General features: G+C 46.3%; 1 protein-coding gene across 1 annotated transcript in view; it reads right to left on the bottom strand.

The window, feature by feature from the left end:
- Positions 1 to 13,549: 13,549 nt before the first annotated feature.
- SYT9 (synaptotagmin 9) overlaps positions 13,550 to 22,982 on the bottom strand; it is a 149,661-nt gene continuing 140,228 nt past the window's right edge. Inside the window, exons 4-7 of the mRNA XM_077772891.1 lie at positions 19,821 to 19,941; positions 18,188 to 18,359; positions 15,976 to 16,105; positions 13,550 to 13,612 (exon numbers count right to left, since the gene is read on the bottom strand). Of these exons, the coding sequence (XP_077629017.1) occupies positions 13,550 to 13,612; positions 15,976 to 16,105; positions 18,188 to 18,359; positions 19,821 to 19,941 (486 nt within the window). The remainder of the gene's footprint in view (positions 13,613 to 15,975; positions 16,106 to 18,187; positions 18,360 to 19,820; positions 19,942 to 22,982) is intronic.

The following is a 22,982-nucleotide window of genomic DNA, read 5'->3' as shown; positions in this document are numbered from 1 at the left end:
AATCTATGTCAATCCTACTAAGGACTTCCTGGAGCTATTCAAGGCTACCTTGTCTCTGGCCAGCAAACCTGAGTCCAGATCTCAGTGAAATATCCTTCATCTTCTACCATCCTCCTCTCCTCCACCAGATTTCTTTCCTTGAGGCTGGCTACTGCCCCACAAATCTCTCTCCCAAACCTCCTCTTCCTTTAGCTTCTTCAATCACAGGTAGGGCCCCATATGCAAACTTCTACCCCATTCCACTCAATGGCTACTTAGTAGGTGGGTCCCACTCAGCAACACAGAGCTTTAAACACAGAGGCCACCCAATGTTCTCTGAGCACAGTGGGCGGGGCATGGTGAAGGGCGCCCTGCCTTTAACTTTCAGACCCTCCTTTCTGGATGGGAATGGGCAAAGCCCTGAGTCTGATCCAGATCTTATTCTTTCATAACCCTGGTTCCCCAGTGTGCTGGGAGCCACATCGGCCTCACTGGATGACAGTCACAGCGAGGAAATGGCAGCGTGTGCACAGCTCCTGCCATGAGAAACGAAAACAGGTATCTCCTGCTACTACTGGCTCATGTTGGAAATGAGCCTGCTGGTATTGACCAGGCCTCACAATATTCCAGATCAGACCGATATTCCCCACACAGGTTGCTAATAAGGAAAAGCATATCCTTGCCTTTTCAAAAGAGATTTCAGATGAAAGCATTGTAGATGATTGTCAAAAGCCTCTTCCTATGGGCCTTGCAGATCCAAGACTTACATAATAAAGGGGGCTAAGAACACAAGAGTTACAATTAAGTCTGGCCCTGAGACAAAGAGCCTAATTTAGAGGTAAGGACATATCCACCCCCACTCAATTGTTTCTGCTTGGAGTACTAGCCCCCCAAGGCATTTGTGAGTGACTTATTCTGGCCTTGAATATGCTGATTGCTCCCTGTGAAGGGACCTATTGAGGAACTTCTTCTTTTGTGATTATGGGAGCAAAGGTGTTTCCTAAAAGACCTGTTTTTCTTAATACTCCTTAAACAAGCTATTGACCCCGCTCACAAAGAAGTAACTTCACCCTTTTTATGCTAAAAACATTGTCTGGTATGCTAAAGATACCTTCCTTCTCCATAGGCTAAGCATCTAAATCACCTACCTCAATCACTATTGATAAAGGTTATGCAGGAGTCTTCTACAAATCTATGTTCTGGGAAATTCTTACATATCAAAGAAATTTGTCATCAGAAATCATTGTCTAAGGCAAATGCCACTTCTGTGCCATCCCCCAAACACTTAATTATAAAATAAAGTTGAGCCCCAGTCAGAGAGGAGATGCCTGCCTGGTGATCAGAAAGAATCTCGTGGCTCTCTCATCCCTCCCTCGCTGACACCGCCCATCCTTCACGGATCCCTGGACCCTGGTCGGAGCCGGCTTCCGACACCAGTGTTTCTTGGCTCATGAAGTCCCCTTCTGGTCTTCACAGCTGATTCTCTACGCAGATTTAGAGGAGTCTCAGTCTGCAGTTGCTCAAGGAGCCTCGCACTGACTAGAACACAGGGCTCAGCACTGAATCTCCAGTGCTGCTCCCATTATTAGTGCTGTCCCTCGTTCCCACTACTGAGGAAGTCCTTATGCAACAGGGCAGTGTTCTGGGCTCCCACAAACTCAAACACAATCTGCAGACAGTGAAGGAAGCTGCATATGTGCTGGAGGCTTTAGAGAATTATGGCTTAAAGCAGTAAGAGGAACATCTTCTGGGCTGAGTGGTCCTTGAAGACTCCCATGAGATTCACAAGTCCTTTTCTTGCCTATTATTCCCTTTCTTGCTTTCAAGCATCTCTTCTGGCAGCAGCAGCTGGAGCTAAAAGCTACCTCCCTGTAACAAAGCACAGCTTTCCCAAGGTCCTTGCTATTAACGCTTTGGTGCCCGCTGACACGCCAAAGCGGCAGCCATCCCAGGTTTCCCCTTGTTATCCTGAGAGTGGAGGCTTTCCTTGAGTAACTATTTCTTTTGCTACAAGGACCCCCGGATCCTTATTCCTGATCTACAGTTCGGTTCTAGGTACGTCTACATTCACGCAATACTTTGGTTCCATACTTGAGAAGCAACAGAACTATCACATTATTTTTAAGCAGGAGGATACAAGCTATCAGTGCCAGTCCTGGGAGTGGACATCTTGCAACTTTGAGGGACATAAAATTTTAAACGCAAGCGAAAGATCAGATTTCGTCACTCCCAACTACTCACGCTGTTGACATCACCCTGTAGGCTCCATCCAGGTGGGGAGGCAGAACTGTAGCTCTGTGGCTGCCCTGCCCTGCTTCCGGGTCCTGTGATGCAATCTTCCATAGCATGGGGGCCTCGGTTGTCAACCCCTTCCAGGACCCGGTGTGCCGAGGTGAGTCAAACTCCACATCCTTTGCCTCCCCTACCAGATGAACCCTGCTCACTCCTGAAAGTTTGCCATGAAGACCTCTGCCATCATTCTCTCTAAAAACAGAAGCCTGCCCGGATCCCTGTACTCTTGGCTTCTTTGTTAGAGGTTGAATCTGCAGCTATAGTCACTGCCACCAGAGAGCTCCACTCATTAACCCTAGATGGAAACTTCCAGAACTAAGAAGGGAGTACTAGATGCTCCACCTCGATATCTTAGCTATGGACTCTATGGGCTCCCTGCCCATCTTCCCCTTGTGAGTAGGTGTTGCCTGTTCCAATTCAGCTCTGCTCTCAGTGTGACTGTGATTCCAGGCAACAAGGCACAACTAAACCAGCACTCTGAGTCCGCATCTCCATGCCCCTTTCAAAGACTTCATTAAGCATTAATGAAGGAAGGCATATTCAGAATGTTTACACTGCTTAACTTGAGTCAATTTGAACTTTTCAGATGGCATTTTCTTGATTGGTTTTATGAGCTTTTCTAGTAAACCTTCTAAATCTAGACATTTACTATCAATATGTATAGTATTTAAGTACGTTCCACTCAGATCTTCATCTACGTTTGGGGGCGGGGGGAAGTACATCTTTGTTTTCCTAACCCTCATTCATAGCTGCTTTTCCTTTGATAATCTGAGCACAACTCACAGCGGTATCCCTAAACCTACAAGTTAAAATTGCACTTTGTAATTGCTCTGTGATTTTTCCCTGTTTCCTTATTTTTAAGTATTTCAGTGATCAATGTCATCACATTTCATGTTCTGAATTCGATTTAAAATGGAGGAAAATAGGGGCGCCTGGGTGGCTTAGTCGGTTAAGCGTCCGACTTTCGCTTAGGTCATGATCTCGCGGTTCGTGGGTTCGAGCCCCACGTCGGGCTCTGTGCTGACTGCCAGCTCAGAGCCTGGAACCTGTTTCAGTCTGTGACTCCCTCTCTCTCTGACCCTCCCCTGCTCACGCTGTCTCTCTCTCTCTCTCCTAGAAATAAATAAGACATTTTAAAAAAATAAAAAATAAAATGGAGGAAAATATGTAATTCTACCACTATTGATTATAGGCTTTAGCCTATGAGCTTTAGATCATAAATAAAAATAAAATAATAAGCATAGGACTACAAGGGGCGCCTGGGTGGCTCAGTCGGTTAAGCGTCCGACTTCGGCTCAGGTCATGATCTCACGGTTCCTGGGTTCAAGCCCCGCGTCGGGCTCTGTGCTGACTGACAGCTCAAAGCCTGGAGCCTGCTTCAGATTCTGTGTCTTCTTCTCTCTCTGACCCTCCCCTGCTCATGCTGTCTCTCTCTCTCTCTCACAAAAATAAATAAAAAAACATTTAAAAAAAAGAATAGGCTGCAAGAGGGAGGCAAACCATGAGAGACTCTTGAATGCTAAGAACAAACTGAGGGCTGATGGGGGTGGAGGAGAGGGGAAGGGGGGTGGTGGGCATGGAAGAGGGCACTTGTGGGGATGAGCACTGGGTGTTATATGGAAACCAACTTGAAAATAAACTATTAAAAAAAAGAAAAAAGAATAGGAATACAAGATAATGTTAGAGCTGTTAAAATATCATTATTAAAAGAGTATAGATTTTTATTTTCATTCTAAACAGAACTGTAGTACACGGTAGGGGACATCAATGGGAAATGACAGGCATGTGACTGACCTCCATTGCTGAGGAACTGTGTCTTTATCAACCCAAGGGAACCACCATAAGCTAGAAAGCTGCCCACACGTCCTGCAGGTCCATGCAGAATTTGAATTTCCCTTTGCAAAATAAGATACAAATGCAACAGGAAAGCAGTTTTCCCCCTCGCTTCACACAGCATTTGTGTGTCATTAAGAGCAGAAAGTCTCTCTCCTGGCCATGACTTTTTCAACATGTGAGCTAAGCAATCAAACATTGATAACGTTTTCTTAGGAACATTTCACTGAATGCCTACCATGTGCTTTGGTACTGCTTTGGTACTACCATGTACTTTGTTAGGTACTGGACATACTACAGTGAGCAAGACAGAAGAGTTGATCTCATGGCAGCTTTGGGAATGGTTTTGTTCACTCCAAAGGAACACCAAATGGGTCAGGAATGGGTGTTTACCAGTGTCCCAGATAATATATTTGTTTCAAACAACAGAAATCCTATCTCATATTGCTTACACGGCAAGGAAACTTCTATGCTTACATATTCATAAAGGTAAGAGGTAACACTGTGTTCAGGAGTGGCTTGATCCAGCCGCTTGATCAGGGTCTAGATTCTTTTTCTCTCTCTACTCTGCCATCCATGGGTTTGGCCTCACCCCATGCCTGGATCTTCTAGAGATTCAAAACGGTCACAGCTGCTCCTGGGGTATACGCTTCTTTGTTTTTATCCAACAGGAAAGAGACAGTATCTTTGTCCAAGCATTCACACCAAATGCTTGGACATTTCATTCTCCTACTGAATCAGCTTATGCAGTGCTAATCCCCCATGGGAGGTGGAGGGTTTTGACTGGTTTAGCCTAGGACCAGGTCACAGTTTCATCACTGGAGCCAAGGAGGGAGCTAGGCTCCCTAGAATCCCCAGTCAGAAATCAGACTTATCAGAAAGAAGGGCTGATGCTAGGGAGGCAACTAATAAACATTCACACTATCTGTGGGCACCTGCAGAACTGGGCAAATTTCTTGTCATCTCTCTTGCTCCCTGTTCTTGACATGTGAGAGCTAAAGCCATCTACCCTACACAGCTGTCTACAGAATATGCTCTACGTCAACCTGACTATAACTATTCTACTGTCTTCATTAACACAACTTTGCTATTTCTGGAGACCCTTGCCAAGAGAGATAAAAGTTGTAAATAACATAATTGCTCACTACAGGGAATTCTCAAAAGACCATTGGTTCTTCCTTAGTATCAAAAGACAAGTTTATACCCCCAAACTATTTGAACTTTGGTCTCACGATCCTCACCTTGATGTGTCCACCTAAATTATCACCTCATGATCTTTACCGAATCCTAACCAAGCTCCCCCATTCCGTAGTAGGCAAGCAATGAACTCAGCTTTGCCCTATTAACAGGTTGTTCTGGTGATATTTGGGAGGTAGCAGTCAATAGACCCATCTGCTGAAAGATTCACTTCCAGGAGCAGTGGTCTTCCAGACTTCCTTCGTCTTCTGCCAAGATGCACCACCCTTGCTCCAGGCCCCTCAACCCATGAAGTTTCCTCTTATCCCTAGATACCACTGAGGGGTGTGGCTCTTTCAGAGGCTGCCAGGAACACTTGCAGTGCATTTCATCATCTATGGGGGAAGAATTGGCTCATTGGCCCACTGCATAAACTGTCACCCCTGAATGCCATTCCTGGAGATGGAGATTGCCAGAGGCTCAAGCCCGTTGTTAACCACTTTCTTATTTAATTACTATTCAAGTGTGTGGCAGGTGGCTCCAGGGCAGAGACTGCTGGGGCCAAGGTCATTTGTGAGAGAGAGGAGAGTCAAGATGCAATTGACTTTTTGTTCAGGCAGAAATGTTATTTTCTAACACACTGTTATTATCTCTTATACCTCTAGTTGCCCCAAATGTTTTCATGTTTTATAGGAGTACCAGATCTACAGATACTCAGAAGAACCACTGGTTTTGCATCCCAGCTAAAGATGAAAAAATGCTTAGTGTCTTCCTCCCTCCCTCCCTTCCTTCCTTCCTTCCTTCCTTCCTTCCTTCCTTCCTTCCTTCCTTCCTTCCTCCTTCCCTTTTAGCTAATTCAATACAAGAAAGAAGACCTGCTTGGGAAATACTGAGTGCTCTTGGCTTTGTTTGTTGACCATTTCCTCCACTAGCTGGAAATACAATGCCCAATTAACACTAACCATGCCTACTTGTCCAAACGGCATTCTGGCCGCTTGTAACAATTGGCACAGATTTCAGAAGGTTTGTTAATGTTCTTCAGATCCCAAACATGTAGCATATCTTTAGGTTCTTTGCAATCGGTTTTGCTTCAGTGGCACTGCAGATTTTTATGGATAGTGGCATGCTAAATCTCACTGATAAAAATAGTTAATTTTTTCCCAAAAAATTTCAACTACAAGTCCTTTATTTTGTCCAAAAAATACTTTTCTGCTATACTTTCCTTTTTTATAGTCACACGTAGGTGGAGTGAATCGTTACATTGTGTAAAACCACTGCTAAAGCGTTTCCCTGTTGAGAAAACCAACTTAGGAACTAAAGTCCTTGTTCCTCCTGATCGGTTCTCATTCAGGGTGCAGCTGTCTACCATTTGCCACAGACATCTCGGTGCTGTTTCTGCTTCCTCTGTCTCTTATAAAAGAAGACACTAAAATACTCTAGGACCTGGCCACCTACGTCAGCTCGAGGGAGTCCTTCAAGATTTTACAAGGTGCCTCTTTATGTTCTGATATTTTTCACTTTCACTCAAAATGCAAAGCTATTGTCACCAGATGGCAGTTTGTCATGGAAAGAAAGAAAGAAAGAAAGAAAGAAAGAAAGAAAGAAAGAAAGAAAGAAAGAAAGAGAGAGAAAGGACGGAAGGAAGGAAGGAAGGAAGGAAGGAAGGAAGGAAGGAAGAAAAAGAAGCAACAGGCTCAAAATAGAGTCACTTGTGCTAAAGCTCCACATCAGCAAACCAGCTAGTCTACCTACAGCTCAGCCTCTCCCACCAATGTGACCCTTAACCAGTCAATCTGGACTTCTCTGGTCAGCAGCACTAGTGAGGTATTCTGTCTGGCCCCCATTTTCTCCCAGAGGAAGGTTATCTTACCTGAAACAATCCACTCTTTGTTAGAGTAACTTCCTTGCTTCATTCCCCTCCTTCTGCATACAGAAGGCTTTCATTTTTACATTTTATACAGCTCTTCAGAGCTCCTTTCTATCTGCCAGATGGGAGACTGTCCAATTCATGAATCACTGGATAAAGCAAATAAGATCTTTAAATTTACTCAGTTGAATTTGTTTTTAAACAATGGGAACAAAGGGAGGAAATGACCTCTTCTCATCTCCTCCTCCTAAATAGAAAAAAGTTAATCAAAATGTAGAGCTAAATAAATTAGGGCCATCTCCATTTGAACAGCCCACTGCAAGTTCCGTGTCAGGACCTTTTACATCTTGCCTTGAACTGACTTCTACTTTGGACTCTGTCGAATGGAAAACTGTGGAACTTTAGAACTAAAGGAACNATTCAATACAAGAAAGAAGACCTGCTTGGGAAATACTGAGTGCTCTTGGCTTTGTTTGTTGACCATTTCCTCCACTAGCTGGAAATACAATGCCCAATTAACACTAACCATGCCTACTTGTCCAAACGGCATTCTGGCCGCTTGTAACAATTGGCACAGATTTCAGAAGGTTTGTTAATGTTCTTCAGATCCCAAACATGTAGCATATCTTTAGGTTCTTTGCAATCGGTTTTGCTTCAGTGGCACTGCAGATTTTTATGGATAGTGGCATGCTAAATCTCACTGATAAAAATAGTTAATTTTTTCCCAAAAAATTTCAACTACAAGTCCTTTATTTTGTCCAAAAAATACTTTTCTGCTATACTTTCCTTTTTTATAGTCACACGTAGGTGGAGTGAATCGTTACATTGTGTAAAACCACTGCTAAAGCGTTTCCCTGTTGAGAAAACCAACTTAGGAACTAAAGTCCTTGTTCCTCCTGATCGGTTCTCATTCAGGGTGCAGCTGTCTACCATTTGCCACAGACATCTCGGTGCTGTTTCTGCTTCCTCTGTCTCTTATAAAAGAAGACACTAAAATACTCTAGGACCTGGCCACCTACGTCAGCTCGAGGGAGTCCTTCAAGATTTTACAAGGTGCCTCTTTATGTTCTGATATTTTTCACTTTCACTCAAAATGCAAAGCTATTGTCACCAGATGGCAGTTTGTCATGGAAAGAAAGAAAGAAAGAAAGAAAGAAAGAAAGAAAGAAAGAAAGAAAGAAAGAAAGAAAGAAAGAAAGAAAGAGAGAGAAAGGACGGAAGGAAGGAAGGAAGGAAGGAAGGAAGGAAGGAAGGAAGGAAGGAAGAAAAAGAAGCAACAGGCTCAAAATAGAGTCACTTGTGCTAAAGCTCCACATCAGCAAACCAGCTAGTCTACCTACAGCTCAGCCTCTCCCACCAATGTGACCCTTAACCAGTCAATCTGGACTTCTCTGGTCAGCAGCACTAGTGAGGTATTCTGTCTGGCCCCCATTTTCTCCCAGAGGAAGGTTATCTTACCTGAAACAATCCACTCTTTGTTAGAGTAACTTCCTTGCTTCATTCCCCTCCTTCTGCATACAGAAGGCTTTCATTTTTACATTTTATACAGCTCTTCAGAGCTCCTTTCTATCTGCCAGATGGGAGACTGTCCAATTCATGAATCACTGGATAAAGCAAATAAGATCTTTAAATTTACTCAGTTGAATTTGTTTTTAAACAATGGGAACAAAGGGAGGAAATGACCTCTTCTCATCTCCTCCTCCTAAATAGAAAAAAGTTAATCAAAATGTAGAGCTAAATAAATTAGGGCCATCTCCATTTGAACAGCCCACTGCAAGTTCCGTGTCAGGACCTTTTACATCTTGCCTTGAACTGACTTCTACTTTGGACTCTGTCGAATGGAAAACTGTGGAACTTTAGAACTAAAGGAACCCAAATGCTTTTACTATATGTCTCATTCACTCATTCATTCATCAATACTAATTCAATACCTACAATACCCTCTTACAAGAGGGGTAGTATATCCATTCTTTGCAAATCATGTTGTTCCATGCAATGAATCCATGCCATAGATTCCTATAAGCCAAGGGCAAATAACACAAGGTCAATTATCAGCCAGTCCCTCATGAAATGAAAGTCTGGAAAACCAGGACTTGTTCAGGGAAGAGATATATTTAAATTACAAATGTTCCCTTTGCATGTTGAGAGGAAACCCTAGGGATCTGAAGATAAGGCAGAAGTAGAGAGGAGTCATGTAAGATGTAAAGGAAGTGTAACAAAGTTATGGGTCTCCCCCAAAAGAAAGACGAGATATAGCTTTAGTGACCTAAAAGAAGTCATTCTAGGTCCCCAGCTGGTTTCCCTCATCTGTGCCCTACGAGGCTCTACTTGTGGGAGCACACTTCTAGCAGAATACCCTAAGAGATGTCAGAATTACAAAGAAATCCAAAAACCTCAGTAGTTAAAGATTTTAAGGGAAGAAAGAGTCTAGTCTCCTGGCCTAGTCTCCACCAGGCCTGGAAATAGCCTGACGGTATCAGAGGACAGCCAGTGGTAAAACTCTCAGTGTTGGTTCAAAAGTAAGCAAGTTCCCACCCTCCTTACCCAAGAGAAGGAGCCCTAAACCCCAGTCAGTTTATACCCGTTCTCAGAGCATGCCCATGTCCGACAGTTACCTCTAGTTACCTCTGCTTCATTATAATGTCATAGTATCAGCCCTAAAAGGAGCACAAGCTTCATTAATATGACATAGGATGAACATATAGGCATGTTTTCTAAGGACACCTGGACAACCTTGTGGCCTGCCTTTGCAAGTGGTTAACAAAGCTCCCCTTTCTGAATATTCATCCTAAACTCTAAATAAAAAGGATGCGCTCATCCTTGCTTGGGGGGGGGGGCAGGGTCACGACTTTGGAAGTTATTCCCTGTGATCTCTTCACTGGCTGTAAATGAAGTTTCCTTTCTGTGACAACTCCCCCTGGTGTGGTCTCTACCTGTAACTGGCCAAGGAGTAAACTCACAGTAGTCAAGGTGGAAGGAGGAAGTAGAGAGCTTTGGCAGAAGAGATAGGGAGAGGGGAAGAGAGGCTCTACTGTGAGGTCCTGATTTCATCCTCGGGTCTGAAATCCTGAAGGTAGATATGGCCGCTCTGCCGACATGAGGCCAGAGGGACAATGTAGAAATGGCCACATGGGGGCAGCTAGCTGGCTCAGTGGGTAGAGAGTATGACTCTTGATCCTGAGGTTGTGAGTTTGAGCCCCATGTTGGATATGGAACCTACTTAAAAAAAATCTTAAAAAAAAAATGGCCATGTAACTCAATGGGCATGCAGAGGGCACCTGTGATGTCATCAAGTCTCCTGAAGCTCCCATGTGTCTCTAATGTTTGAAGAGTGTGAAAAGGAGGAACCAGGGGGTTCCAGCAAGTGGGGAAGTGACCCCATACCAAGGGGTGTAAAGACCTCCTAGGCCAGGCATCAAGTGAGAGATGCTGCCAGACCTCAGAGATCCTTAGGGCAAAAGCCACATTCGGGTTTGGCCCGCCTCGAAAGGGCCAAGCCGCCACAGAGTAATCAGGCCTGGCTTGTTCTTCGAGGACAGGCAGCAAGTTACATCAGCAGAGATCCTCAGCACAGGCAGAGACAGTGGCATCTGATGGCCAAAGACAAGAAGGACAATGTTCTCTGGCAGATGAAAGCACATGGTCCACCCCTGCCACAAGGCCTTTGGGCTTCCTACATGTGAGTGGCAGCTTGGGAAGAAGGAAGGAGAGGAGGCTCCTAGAAAGAAGGGAAATAGCTTTGGTAGGAAATTTAAACATGACATTTGACTAAATATTTATCCCAGAGAGACCGAGATAACCTAGAAAAGACCAGAAATCATTAATTAGCAAGATCAAGTGTATTTTTTCCCCTTCCTGTTCTTTACCAGGATGGTATTCATTTTAGATAATAAAGAAATCTACATTTTCTTACATGATTTTAATGTACTTCAAGTGCTTCTGGTTCTCTCCATTCCCATCCAGGCCAAGCACTTTGTTCTCTGAGGCACTGAGACCTTATGTTGGCTTGTGTGTGTGTGTGTGTGTGTGTGTGTGTGGGGTCACCACATGTGGAAGATACTGTGATAGCATGTGGCCCTCCAGGTACATACTCCTCATCTCCTCCATCACTGCCCCTGGACATACACGTCAGTCTTATGCTCAGCTCACTGACCCCGATCCTGGGCCACCTCTTCGTAGGTCAAAGCCTATGATCGCCAGCCTCAGTTCATCCCTTACTTATCAGAACTGGATGCGTGGTATTTCCAAAGACCTGCAATGGGGGTGCTGTGGGCACCTCAGGTTCCTCCTGCTTCTGTGTGGCAGCACTTTCCAGGGCTCTCCCTGTCCTGTCCTTCATGCCACGCTGTCCCCCACCCAGTCTGTTTCCTTCTCTGCTAGTCTAGTCCTCACCTGGGCTCAAGCCCCACAACAGACACAAAGTCCTCTGACGGGAACCTGATCACCTGCTGGAGTCTTTCCAGCCAACCCTCCCCCCCCACCCCCCATTCTGGAGAATCACTCTTGTTTCTTCAATCTTTTGTAAATAACAATTTGCCCGAAATGCCAAAGCCTCTGAGTCCCTCACTTCTAAATCTGGGTATCAGTGGGTATCAGAGGGTATCAGAGGGTGGGGGGGTGGGGGGGAAGGGATGGACACCAAACCCAACCGGGGCAATTAAATGTCTTTTCCCAGGAATGTGTGTACCTCACAGACTTCAGGCAGACTCTGTGGGACACTCAATGGATACTATCTAGAACTGGTTTCAACAGCCTGCTTGTGTAACTCCCAGGGGCATCTGGGTAACCGACACTTGCTGTAGTTCTACAGCTGTAAGCTTACACCTTCGAGAAGTTCCAGACAGTGGTGAATGAGTACTCGGATCATACTGGGCCACGGCTGTCCCTCAGTTATGCTGGGAACTGCATAACTCTGAGTTGCATGGGGCACTGGGCTCAGTGAGGTGGCCCTGCGGACCACCAGACCAACCGGGTGCAGAACCTTCTTATATATATACACACATAGCAAAGGCTGAGCTTGGAGAGAGGAGACTTATCCACACCTAAACACAATGTAGTGAATAGGACTTTGGGGTTTAGAATCTTATATCACTGCCCCTCAGGATAATGTTGCTGACCTTCATTATCCCTTCTGATATTCTCTCTTCTATCTCTTTTAGAAAAGTAAAATTTTATTTAACCAAATGGTGTCTGCCTCTGGTCTTCCCCATTACACCAATTCACTGCCTGTTAACACGAGGTTATGTGGTGCTATGGGAGGAAGCAATGACAACCTAGAACTATTTTTATTATTCTCTCCAGGGTGCATGATGGAGGCCAGCTCCACTCCCAGGAGGGTGGGGAAGGTGCTGGCATGTGGCCAGGCCAACACCATCTCTGGGTTGTTCAAGAGAGGGGGCTGTGGTGGGAGCTCCAAGAGCTCTGCCACTGCCTGAGGCTCCTGGAGGGGCTACTCCTGTCCCCGAGTCCCTGGCAGCTGCTCTAGGGGAGTCTGCACAGCTTCCCAAGCCTTTGACATCACGGAGAGTGAAGGGAGCTGTATTGGCTGACCTTTGAGTGTGCAGTGAAACCATCCAGAAACCCTGAGAGAGAAATGGATTTTTGAACTCATTGGCTTTGAAGACTCCATCTGCCACCTGCCCTGGCAAGGTCAGGGTTGTGCTGGATGCAGCCCCAAGCCGGCTGCCAAGTCTCTGCAGGGCTCAGGGTTCAGTCTTCACCTGGTCCCTCCGCCCCCAGCAGTGAAGAGCTTCTGCCAGGCCAGCCTCCCTTTATACTAAATCCTACCCCGTAATCTCTCTCTGCCTTTTCTCTCATTCATTCTTACACACATGCTTATGTACACACACACACAGCTTTCTGTTTTAATGCAAGAAATCTAAAGGTTCTTAGTGTGAGAGGAAAGGAGAAGAATCAGAACTGAAGTTCGTGCATCTATGTCCAGCGCCCTCCCCCAGGTTGAGGGTGCAGGGGTAGGATTTCCAGCCTTCCTTTTATCCTCCAGGGCAAACACGATGGCTGAGAGTCCCATGAGGACACAGGGCAGCCCCTTACGACATGGGGCACACACAGTACTGACCATAATGGGGAGCCTCCCTGAGCGTCTACAGCCACTGTGGCCTCACTGTCTGAGCCTCACAGCCACCCTTGGGAGACAGGCGTGGTTAGGGCCACTTTGCAGATGAGAACACTGAGATTCAGAAAGGGTGAAACAAACAACTTGTGAGTGGCAGCACCGGGTTCTGAATCTAGGTCCATCCAACTCCATAGTGAGTGGCTCTGACCGATGGTTCTGCATCCAGTCCCCTCCATCCTTACAGCTGTCAGCGAAGTGCAGTGACCTCTCCAATCCCGCTTTTCATCTCCTCTGGTACCAGTGCCCCAGTTTTGCTGGCTGCACGTTTATTCTTCAAAGGGAAAGTACCGCTTCCGCTCCTGGGATGAATATGGAGTCCTGGGCACGTACTTCAAAGAGACAGGAAGCAGCAGGACAGAGACAGCCCCCCTCGCTTGCCCCTCACGAAGGTGTGCAGGCATGTCGTTCTGCCATAGTGGTTGAGAAACCACTGTTGTACCAGCTGAAGTCATTCTAGCTGCTGTAACACACGACTCCCAAGTTTGGGTGGTTTAACCCTAAAAACACCGATTTCTCAGTTACATGCTATCATACCCTTATTTGCAAAAAACCAAGTACTCAGGGTTTAGGGACTATCTCCCAAGTGAGCAACATCGGACAGTGCTGCTTCCTCAGCAGTGAAAAGAAGCCTCCAAGGCACACTTTCCACACTTCCCACTGGGTACCATGCGTGCACCGCCACTTGGGACCCTGTGCACAACACACCACCTATCCTTGCTCCCCGGCAAGGGCACTGAGAAGGAGCTGCTGTGCACCGAATCGGGGCTCCTGTCTCAGCCCCACGCCACACCCCTAAACCTTACTCCTTTCCCATCCTGGGCCCTGAAAAGTGGAGGGTTCTGTGACACTGTATGACACTCCAGACTGCAAACAAGAATTAAAGTCAGCGGTGACTCAAGGGTGCAAAAAGTCTATTACTACTGTCCTGATGGTCACTGCTATTGACAGACTTAGGCAGTATAATGAGCCCATACGTGGACTCCTTTGAGGGCTCCCCCCAGGAGCTGAAGAAGTGAGGGGCAGTTGGGTCAGCATCTGACTTCAGCTACTTCTCAGGTGATTTGGGGTGGGGGGGTGCCATGGTTCTCCCTCAGGGATTAATTTTGAGTCCAGGAAAGAATAAGTCTTAGCTTCACTGGCCCAGGGGCAGAGTTAACCTCAGGGACCTGTAAATTAGGGGGCCCTAGGCGCTGCTTGAATACACCCAAGGCCCTGAAGCTTAGAACCAGTCCATACATCCTATGCTGGTCTTCTCCCTCGGGCACCGTCTCCAGCAAAGGAAGACTGTCTCTTCTTCCCCAGGCCCATTGCTTTCCATGTCTGCTTTGACCCAACTCTCCTGACTCTCAATGGCAGTGGGACCCACGCCGATGAGGCTTTATCTTGGCCTCTCAGCATGGCTTTGCCGGGAGCTGAGCTGCCTGTGCTGGGAGAATAAGAGGAAAGTTCTCTGCTTGGAACCCAGGCTCCCAGGGGCTCACTTCCCATCACTTAACCAAGAGCAGGAGGGAGAATGCTTTCCTGGACAATCTCACCTCCCACCTCTGTGTGATATGGATGTTAAAGCTCATGACTGTGCATTTTAGTGGTTAGTTTGCATGCCTTCTTCTGTCTCTCTTGTGGTCTACAAGCTCTTCACAGGAAGGCTGCTCATTCACATTTATTTTCTTTACCTAATACGACATTTGACTCTCACAGGTGATACCTAGTAAATGCAATTTGTTTTTGAAAGAATGAGTGAGTACATAAATAAGAGAGTGTGTCAATGAACAAAGATGGATGGGGGAGGCATAAATGAGAAATAAATGAGGAGGGGTGTGGTGGTAGGTGAATGAATGAAGGTGTGAGGCAGAATGATGACTTACTGGATTCAAGTATTCACTCATTGCTTCTTCCCTGCACACAAACCCTGGTTTTTAGTTGGGCATATGTCCAGCCAACAAAAGAATACATTTCCCACATGTGTCCCTGTGACTAAACTCTGACTAAGTTAAATATAAGTAGATGTGTTGCATGAGACATCAAGGAAAATCCTTTAAAAGAGAATGTGTGTGCTTTTGGCTCTTGCCTCTTTCTCCTTTTTTATGACCTGAAAGACAAGTGATGGTTGGAGCTTAGCAGCCATTTTGTTCAATGAGATGACCTCAAAAAACCCCCACACTGGGACAGTGAAGCAGAAAAACAGAAGTCTAGTTCTCTATTGTAATCACAGAGTCACTATAACACCTTAGGCTGCCTTCTTCTGGACTTTTTTTTTTTTTTTTTTTGGTAATTAATGCTACCGCCAGTCCTGGAATCCAGGCCTCCTCTCTCCTAGTCCTGAGTTCTTTCTGATGCTATGTGTAAGTCACCATATGGTAACCTGAAACTCCACACTCATCTGGATCCTGCAGACACCTTCCAAATGTCAACCCAAACCATAACGTGGAATCTGAGAATCCTGTTTTTGAAGACAATCAAAGTGAGGGATGAGTGACCAGTGTTCAAAACCTACCAGACAGGTGGGGAGCACAGACTCAAACTCATACTGAATGCAATTTCCAGCCAGAAACTGTACAATCAGAAAAGGCAACCAGAGAAACCAGTCGGTGACTGTAGACCTTGGTACACTCACACTCTTGGTGGCTCCTGCATTTCAACAGTAAAGCACTTATTCTTCTGCCAAGTGGAACGTGTGGGAGTAGGGTCTTACCTCCACCAGGGAATGCCAGTGTGCGACGGGCTTCCGGGGATATGACAACATCTCACTCCAGTGGTCTCTGCCCAGCCTCTCAGCTTCGTTGCCCACTTGACACACGCCGATGATCTCATTATGACCTACACTGTGAAAATGGCCCACAATAACTTTTTCTTAAAATTCTGGTATGTAAGAGCAACAACTCCTCACTTGAGAGAAATTAGGGAAAGGGTGGTTCTTTTCATTCCCTAATTTAAAACTACAGGACAAGCTTAACAGCCAATAGAACTTGGGATCCAAGATAGTACTTGGTGGCACAGAGAGGAAAAGCAGAGGGTTGCTGTCACACACCTGAGCTTCTGTAACACTGGCATGGCTTAGTTTGTTCCTGATGCATGCTAGGGATGACAACTCTGGTTCTAGAATGAGGTTGACCTCTAGGTCTTCAAACCTATGTAACGAGGCCATCTGAAAGGAGTTCCTCCCATTGATGGCTGCTCAAACTCCTGTAAGATGCAACCAAGTACAGATAAAGGAGAAGCACTGTGTAGAGCAGCCATAGTCTGGAGTTTACATAGGGGGCAGGGCGGGGATACACTTTGGGTCTTCTTGCAAACCTTCTCTTCAGAGAACATGTGCTCTCATGCTCTCCCCTCCTTCCTTCCAAGCCCGCCTTTACTTCTTTGACCCAACTTGATTTCCCTCCTATAGAAAGATACTTAGCTCCTTTAACTTTGGGGCTAATATTTCTGAAACTTTCCTTGGGTAAGTGCCTTCCTTAGGACAATCTTTCCCCTTAGCAGTTTTCGGTTAGAAGTCGCCTGTATAACTAGAATGATAGGACCCATCCTTTAACTCTTTGGGATCCAAGCTCATGGACTTTCTGTCATTTTCCTTCCTGCAAAGAAGAGTAACTTTTCTCCTATTTGTATGTAGGGAATAAGGGCGAGACATGCGGGTGGGAGGAGTGTGAAGGACATTTGAGTTTGTGCTCATTAAAATCAGTTGTGTGCAGAAGCCCCATGAATCCTGCCATGGATTTTTCCAGGCAGATTCATGAGTTTACTGAGAACTGAATTGAAGCAGAGCTCATCTAATCAGATTTGTTGATGCGGTAAACTTGGCAATCGCTTGAAAAAAGCTGGCCTAGCTTTCCACGGTTGGTGGGCAATGTCCCCTCCTGTGACCTGACACTGCTGGTATTGTGTTCCGTCCAGAGAAGACAGGACAATGTCTATTGCCCAATGTGGGCTGTCACACCCATAGGCAGCTGAGCCAACCCACGTGCTCCCTGAACTGGAAGACAGTTATGCTTCTAGATGCTTCACCTAAGCATCTTCTAGAAAGGGTGTTCAGGGAGCTGAAGCTGCCTTAGTGACATTTCAGGGGTATGTGGGAAAATTTTCAGCTACAAATAATATTTGTAAGATTATATTAGAAGTCGGAATGACTTTTTTTATACTTGTACCCAGACCACGTGGGAGGTTTCCAATTAAAAAGAGACTCTGCATTTCAGTCCAATGACTGGTTTAACATGTCTAATTCCCTGTTGGTACTTCCTTTGCATATTAAAATGACTGTTTTTCAAATCTGTCCTTTAAATACACAATTGGCTACAATGCAGGCTATAAATATCTCTTCTGTGCTGTATTAATTAGAAAGCCGAGCATCTTATACATTTTAATGTACCCTGTCATCCATACTGATTCTAGCATTTTCAAGAGAACATTTCTGTTTGCTTTCAGACTTAAGTGGATGGAAATGATCTTTATTAAACACACTGGGAGAAGGGAAAAAAAATAACAGAGTTATGTATTTAGAAATGTTGATGGTATGGCTAAAGTAATCACTCTGCTATTTTGAGTGGAATCTTCCCATGAAGGCCAGGCAGGATTGTGCAGGAGAAGATTAAGACCTGCAGAGCTACGTTTCTCCAAGCTGAAATTCTGGGGAGTATGCAGGGATGGAAAGGGGATGAGGCGAGGAGGAGGGGAGGATGAGGAGGGAGAAAGAAATGAAAAGGGGGAGCGCAAAGAGGCACTTGGGTAATACGACTTTATGGTTTGGAAAGTGGAGACTCCTTGTCAGTCAGCTTTCCCGGGGTGCCCATTTGACTCATTTCCTGCAGCCTGGGACACCAGCCAAGAACGTGTGACCTCACCACCCTCCTCCCTCCCTGTCCTGGGCACAGCTGACCCGCCCTGAGAAAGAGCTCCAGGTATCTCACCGGTCATAGTCCATGACGGCTATGGACAAGTGGATTTGGTCAATGTTCTCAGGAGGGACGTCAAAGACTATGGCTTCGTTGTAAACAGGATTCAGAGTGTTCCTCTTGGTGGATGTTTTCCTCTTCTTCAGTCGTCTGCCATCACACATCAGTGACACTTTCACGTAGGGATCTGTACAACCATGAGAAGCAGGGGTACTGTGAGGCTAAATGTGGGAATGTAGAGGGCAGTTCTGTCATGGTGGAGTTCCATGGACTATGAGATGCAGACCTCCCTTACCTGCCTATGGGCTGGAGTTTGAGGATTTTAATGACTATGACGCCTGGGCAGCGACTAGCGTTAGGATAATTAAGACATACATTCAAGAAAAAGCACAGGACATTGTCTCCTCAAAGTGTGTGGAATTTAAAAATAGTGTGAAAACATCTGTTACTGAATTAGAAGACATTCCAGCTAGAATTCCAGACTTGCCTGACTGCAGCAGGGAGAGATGCAAAGGTATTTCTGAGGCAGGAGAAACTGCGGGGCTGTGGGCCCCGACGCTGAGCCACCCCAGACAGTCTCTTCCTAAACAGCAGGTCTTTAGGAAAGGGAGAGACGAACACTTAGAGGACAGGGACAGCTTTGGGGAGTACAGGGGCTTCAAGCCCCAGGGCTGCCTCCCACTGGGTTGCAAAGGGGGAAGCATTTCAGCACGGCAGGGAGAGGACAAAGCCTGCTTGTGGCATGATGCTGGCATAGGGGGATGGGTGCAAGTCCCGTCTCTGCTTCAGGTGGGACCTTCCTGGTTCTACTCACTATCCTTCTGCTCAGTGGGGACTTGTCTTTCTCTCCTTGTCTGCACAACCACGTGTTGCCCTGACTGCCCGTACACTCTCCAGGAGGGACTGAGAGGCCAGAAGGGGCCACCTCTTTTTTTTCTCTTGGAAAGATACTGGAGGCCAGTAAGTAAGCAAAATATACTGAAGCTGATGTCCTTTGATTTCTGTGATCAACAGCCAGTGGACTGGGTATTCTATGGCCACATTGTGGGAGCCCCTGCAGAGGCTGCTTGGCAATGTGTAGAGTAGGACCTGCATATCAGGGCATTTTTTGGTTATGGTTTAGAATCTAATTGTACAGGCTTGATTCACTGGAAACACCAAACTGCATATAGTTCACTGACGGGCCTTATAGGAGGATATCCGATTGTTTTCAACCTTCCATAGGACTGAGATGATGATTACTTATATCTGAGGAAAAACCCAATTAGATAAGCTGTGTCAGCATGTGTAAACTGTAGGTCCAATTCACAATTATAGTGAAGAAGACCTCCGAGAGAATAATGATGACGATTCACATTAGGCAGCAATCCCTATGTGCCAGGTACTGTTCTTGTGACTTTGTATGCATTAACGTATTTAATCTTACGGCAACCCAATGAGCCAGATACTATTTATCACCCTCATTTTACAGATAGGGAATCCAAAGCTCAGACAGGGAAAGTACCCTACCCAAGGTCACACAGCCATGAGGTCTAGGAGTGGGATTAAACCTAGATAGTTTGGTTTATGCACCTTCTTACTCTACTAGAGACTTCCTAAGTACTATGTTCGAGCCACAGCAGGAAGTCTGAATTTGAGAATATCCCACCTGATGCTCCCGTTATGTCCATTGCCTTTAAATTCCTCGCTTTTATAATGGTGATGGTCAGCCTGCCAGCAGTTGGAAGGTAGCAGAGGGAAAACATCAGCTCTCCAAGATCCACATTGTCCTGTTGAGAAAGCACAAGCAGACGCGTTAGAAAGTGTCCTCAGCCTGGCGTGCGTAAGGACCAGCTGCAGGACAACATCGGAAGGGACACCATTGCTCCTTTTGCTCATCTTGTGAATCCCTGCTGTCTCCCCCTCCACGTCAATCATAAGGAGAAGAAATCCCTAGACTTTGGGAGCTCCTGACCCTAAGGAAGTACAGTCTGTCCTCAGATGGCAAAGCTGTGGAGTCCATCCAGCACCTCCACCACCCTGTATCCAGCCACTTGCGGTTCTGCACAGCCCCCAGGAATGAAGTCCCTGGAGCCTTAACTAGCCCCATACAGTCCGCCATGTGGCTCTATTCATCTTCCCACCAAAATCCCCCAGGGCCCCCAGGACAAAGCTACCTGAAGAGGTACTGTATAGGACAGCACAGCTCCACCAACGGCCCAGACGTGCTCTGCACACAGCCCCAAGCAGCCTCTGGCATCCTCTCAACAGGCCCCCATACAACCTCTCCCTGTTTCCTATAGACCTTCCCCCATAGTCTTCCTTATAGGCCCCATGAGTGCACAAAGTCCTCCAAATAGCCATCATCCGTATGCCTCCTCCAGCCCTACACACTCCCCCTACCCAGTCCTCTCAGGATCGCTGTCATACTTCCACACACTCCTGCAACCACCCCCATCCCAAAACACACACAGGGGCATGTGTGTGCACACATATACACTCAGCCGACAACCCTCCACCCAGCAGAGTACTGTGCACAACCTGGTCACGCAGTACATGTGCAGACCAACAAGCGGCTCCGCTGGATCCTGAAACACCTCACCCCTACTATGTGGCTCCGGACAAGGACCCTGCAGAAGGCTGCGAGTGCCACCCCGTGACCCCATGCATGCCCTCCACAGCCATGGACATACTCGGACACTTGCCTGGCCCTGCCCAGCCTCAGACAGAGCCCTGTGTAGTCTCCACATGGGGCGAGATGGGTGGTGACCCGCTACTGCTGTCTGCGGGGGTCCCACTTGGCTGCAGCTCTTGTCTTCTCTTGGTGTGTCCCTAAGGAGCCCCTGTTTCCCTCTGCTGGGGAAGACATCTCCTCAGGCAGTGTGCAGCCATTCAAATAGGTCAGAAGACATGGTTCTCTTTCTCTTTTATAGCCCAAGGAGAGTTGCCAGAAAGGGGGGAAAAGCCAGTTCATTTAGTTTCCATTTCTGTGATACCTAAGGTAATCGAGCTGGACGCCTGTGTCTAATTAATACAGTTTCATACTGACAGTGCTCTGGGGACTCCGGATTTTGCCCTCAACATCCACAGACTCCCCTCCCCTCCTCGATTCTCCAAAGATGCTTCTATTTTTAGAAGCAAAGATTCAGCTGTGGAAGGTCACCTCGCCCAACCTCCCTGCCTTGACCGCTTCTGCAGGAGGATGAGCCGAAGGGAACCTGTTTGGTCGCTAAGGCAGATGGATTGCTCTGCATCTCCATGCATCACTTGCGTCGTGTAAATAAATGGCCTCGCTTTGCAAGCCAGGATCCTCTGGTTCCTGGAACCCAGATCTCAAGAGACCCAGGTGGCTGGGCCTTTCCCTCTCAGACAGAGTGAGTGGGAGAGACAAGATTTCTACAGGAGTGGGGGGTGGCACACGGGGCGGACATTGGACAGTTTCGTGCTGCTGGTTCCCTATTGCAGGACAGGTGTCTGCTTTCCCTGTAGAGGGAGGATTTGACCCAGCTTTCCGCTGGTGGCAGAGGAGAAAGAGAAACAAGAGTTGTCCCCACAAATGATCTTTTTCCTTCCACACTCCCTCCCCTGTTCCCTTCCCCTCTGGCTTCTGCCTGCCTAAAGAAGAAAGGCTCAAACACCTGTTCTTCCCTCAGGAGGTTATTCCCTGCACCTAGCTCACCAACCCCTCCTCTCATCCTGCCCAGAAATCTCAGTTTGACAAAGTAAAACAGGAGTAACCAGAATCATGCCTGATGAAGCGTCATCGTCACCAATTTTCTCAGCATACAATTCTGGAAGGCCCACGTTTACCCAAGCTCTGTCAGGTTTGAGATGTGATGGGGGCATGCACTCCAGGCCCTGCCCTCAAGCCCAAAGCGCATAAGTGAATGTGACGTGTCAGGTTACTTTTGTGCTAGGTACATTTTCTTCCCAACATAAATGCCATTCACAAATAACTCACATATGGCTCTTTGCTCATAAGTTGGAAGAAAAAGAAATCAAGCTTTGGACTTGGTGATACAGTATTCAAAAGGTCAACTAAAATCCACATGTGTATTAAAAAAAACCCCAGAAAATTAAAGACATAGTTATCAAAGAGAAAATGCTTGATGTGACTTTCAAGTGTTTAGGAATAAACAGTTCAAATTTTCTAAATCATGAAAGTAAAAATAACAAAATTTATAGACATTTTTAGTGAAACAGCAAAATATCCCCTTTTCTTAAAAAATTTATTTTAAATGTATATTTATTTTTGAGAGAGAAAGAGACAGAGCTCGAGCCAGGGATGGCAGAGTGAGAGAGGGAGACACAGAATCTGAAACAGGCTCCAGGCTCTCAGCTGTAAGCACTAAGCCTGACGCGGGGCTCAAACTCATGAACTGCGAGATCTGACCTGAGGAGAAGTTGGAGGCTTAACCGACTGAGCCACCCAGGTACCCTTGTCTCCTTTTCTTATGCAGCTATGTCATTCCTTCCTCCAGAGAGACACTGTGAATAATCTTTGTATTTTTATTTTCATCCATCCATCCATCCATCCATCCATCCATTCATCCACTCACTCCCTCTTCTTTTAACATTGGCTATGGTGGTGGTGGTTGGGCATTGCCTTTTTCCAGGTGCTAGAGCTGTTTTTGCAGTAGGAGCAACAGACAGGGTCCCTTAAAGACAGATGGGCTTGCAGGGATATGGAAGAGGGGTTGATGGTACCTAATGTTAATTCTGCTTTTCCCCTAACAGTTGGTGCTGATTTGGGGTCAAGAAACTATAGATCCTGATGTTTGCAAACATCCTCTTAAACCAAAGGTTCTCAACCAGGAGTAATATCGTTCCC

Source organism: Crocuta crocuta, unplaced genomic scaffold (assembly GCF_008692635.1).
Source record: "Crocuta crocuta isolate KB4526 unplaced genomic scaffold, BGI_CrCroc_1.0 scaffold382, whole genome shotgun sequence".
Lineage (NCBI taxonomy): Eukaryota > Metazoa > Chordata > Mammalia > Carnivora > Hyaenidae > Crocuta > Crocuta crocuta.
This window is presented reverse-complemented; position numbering and strand designations above follow the sequence as displayed.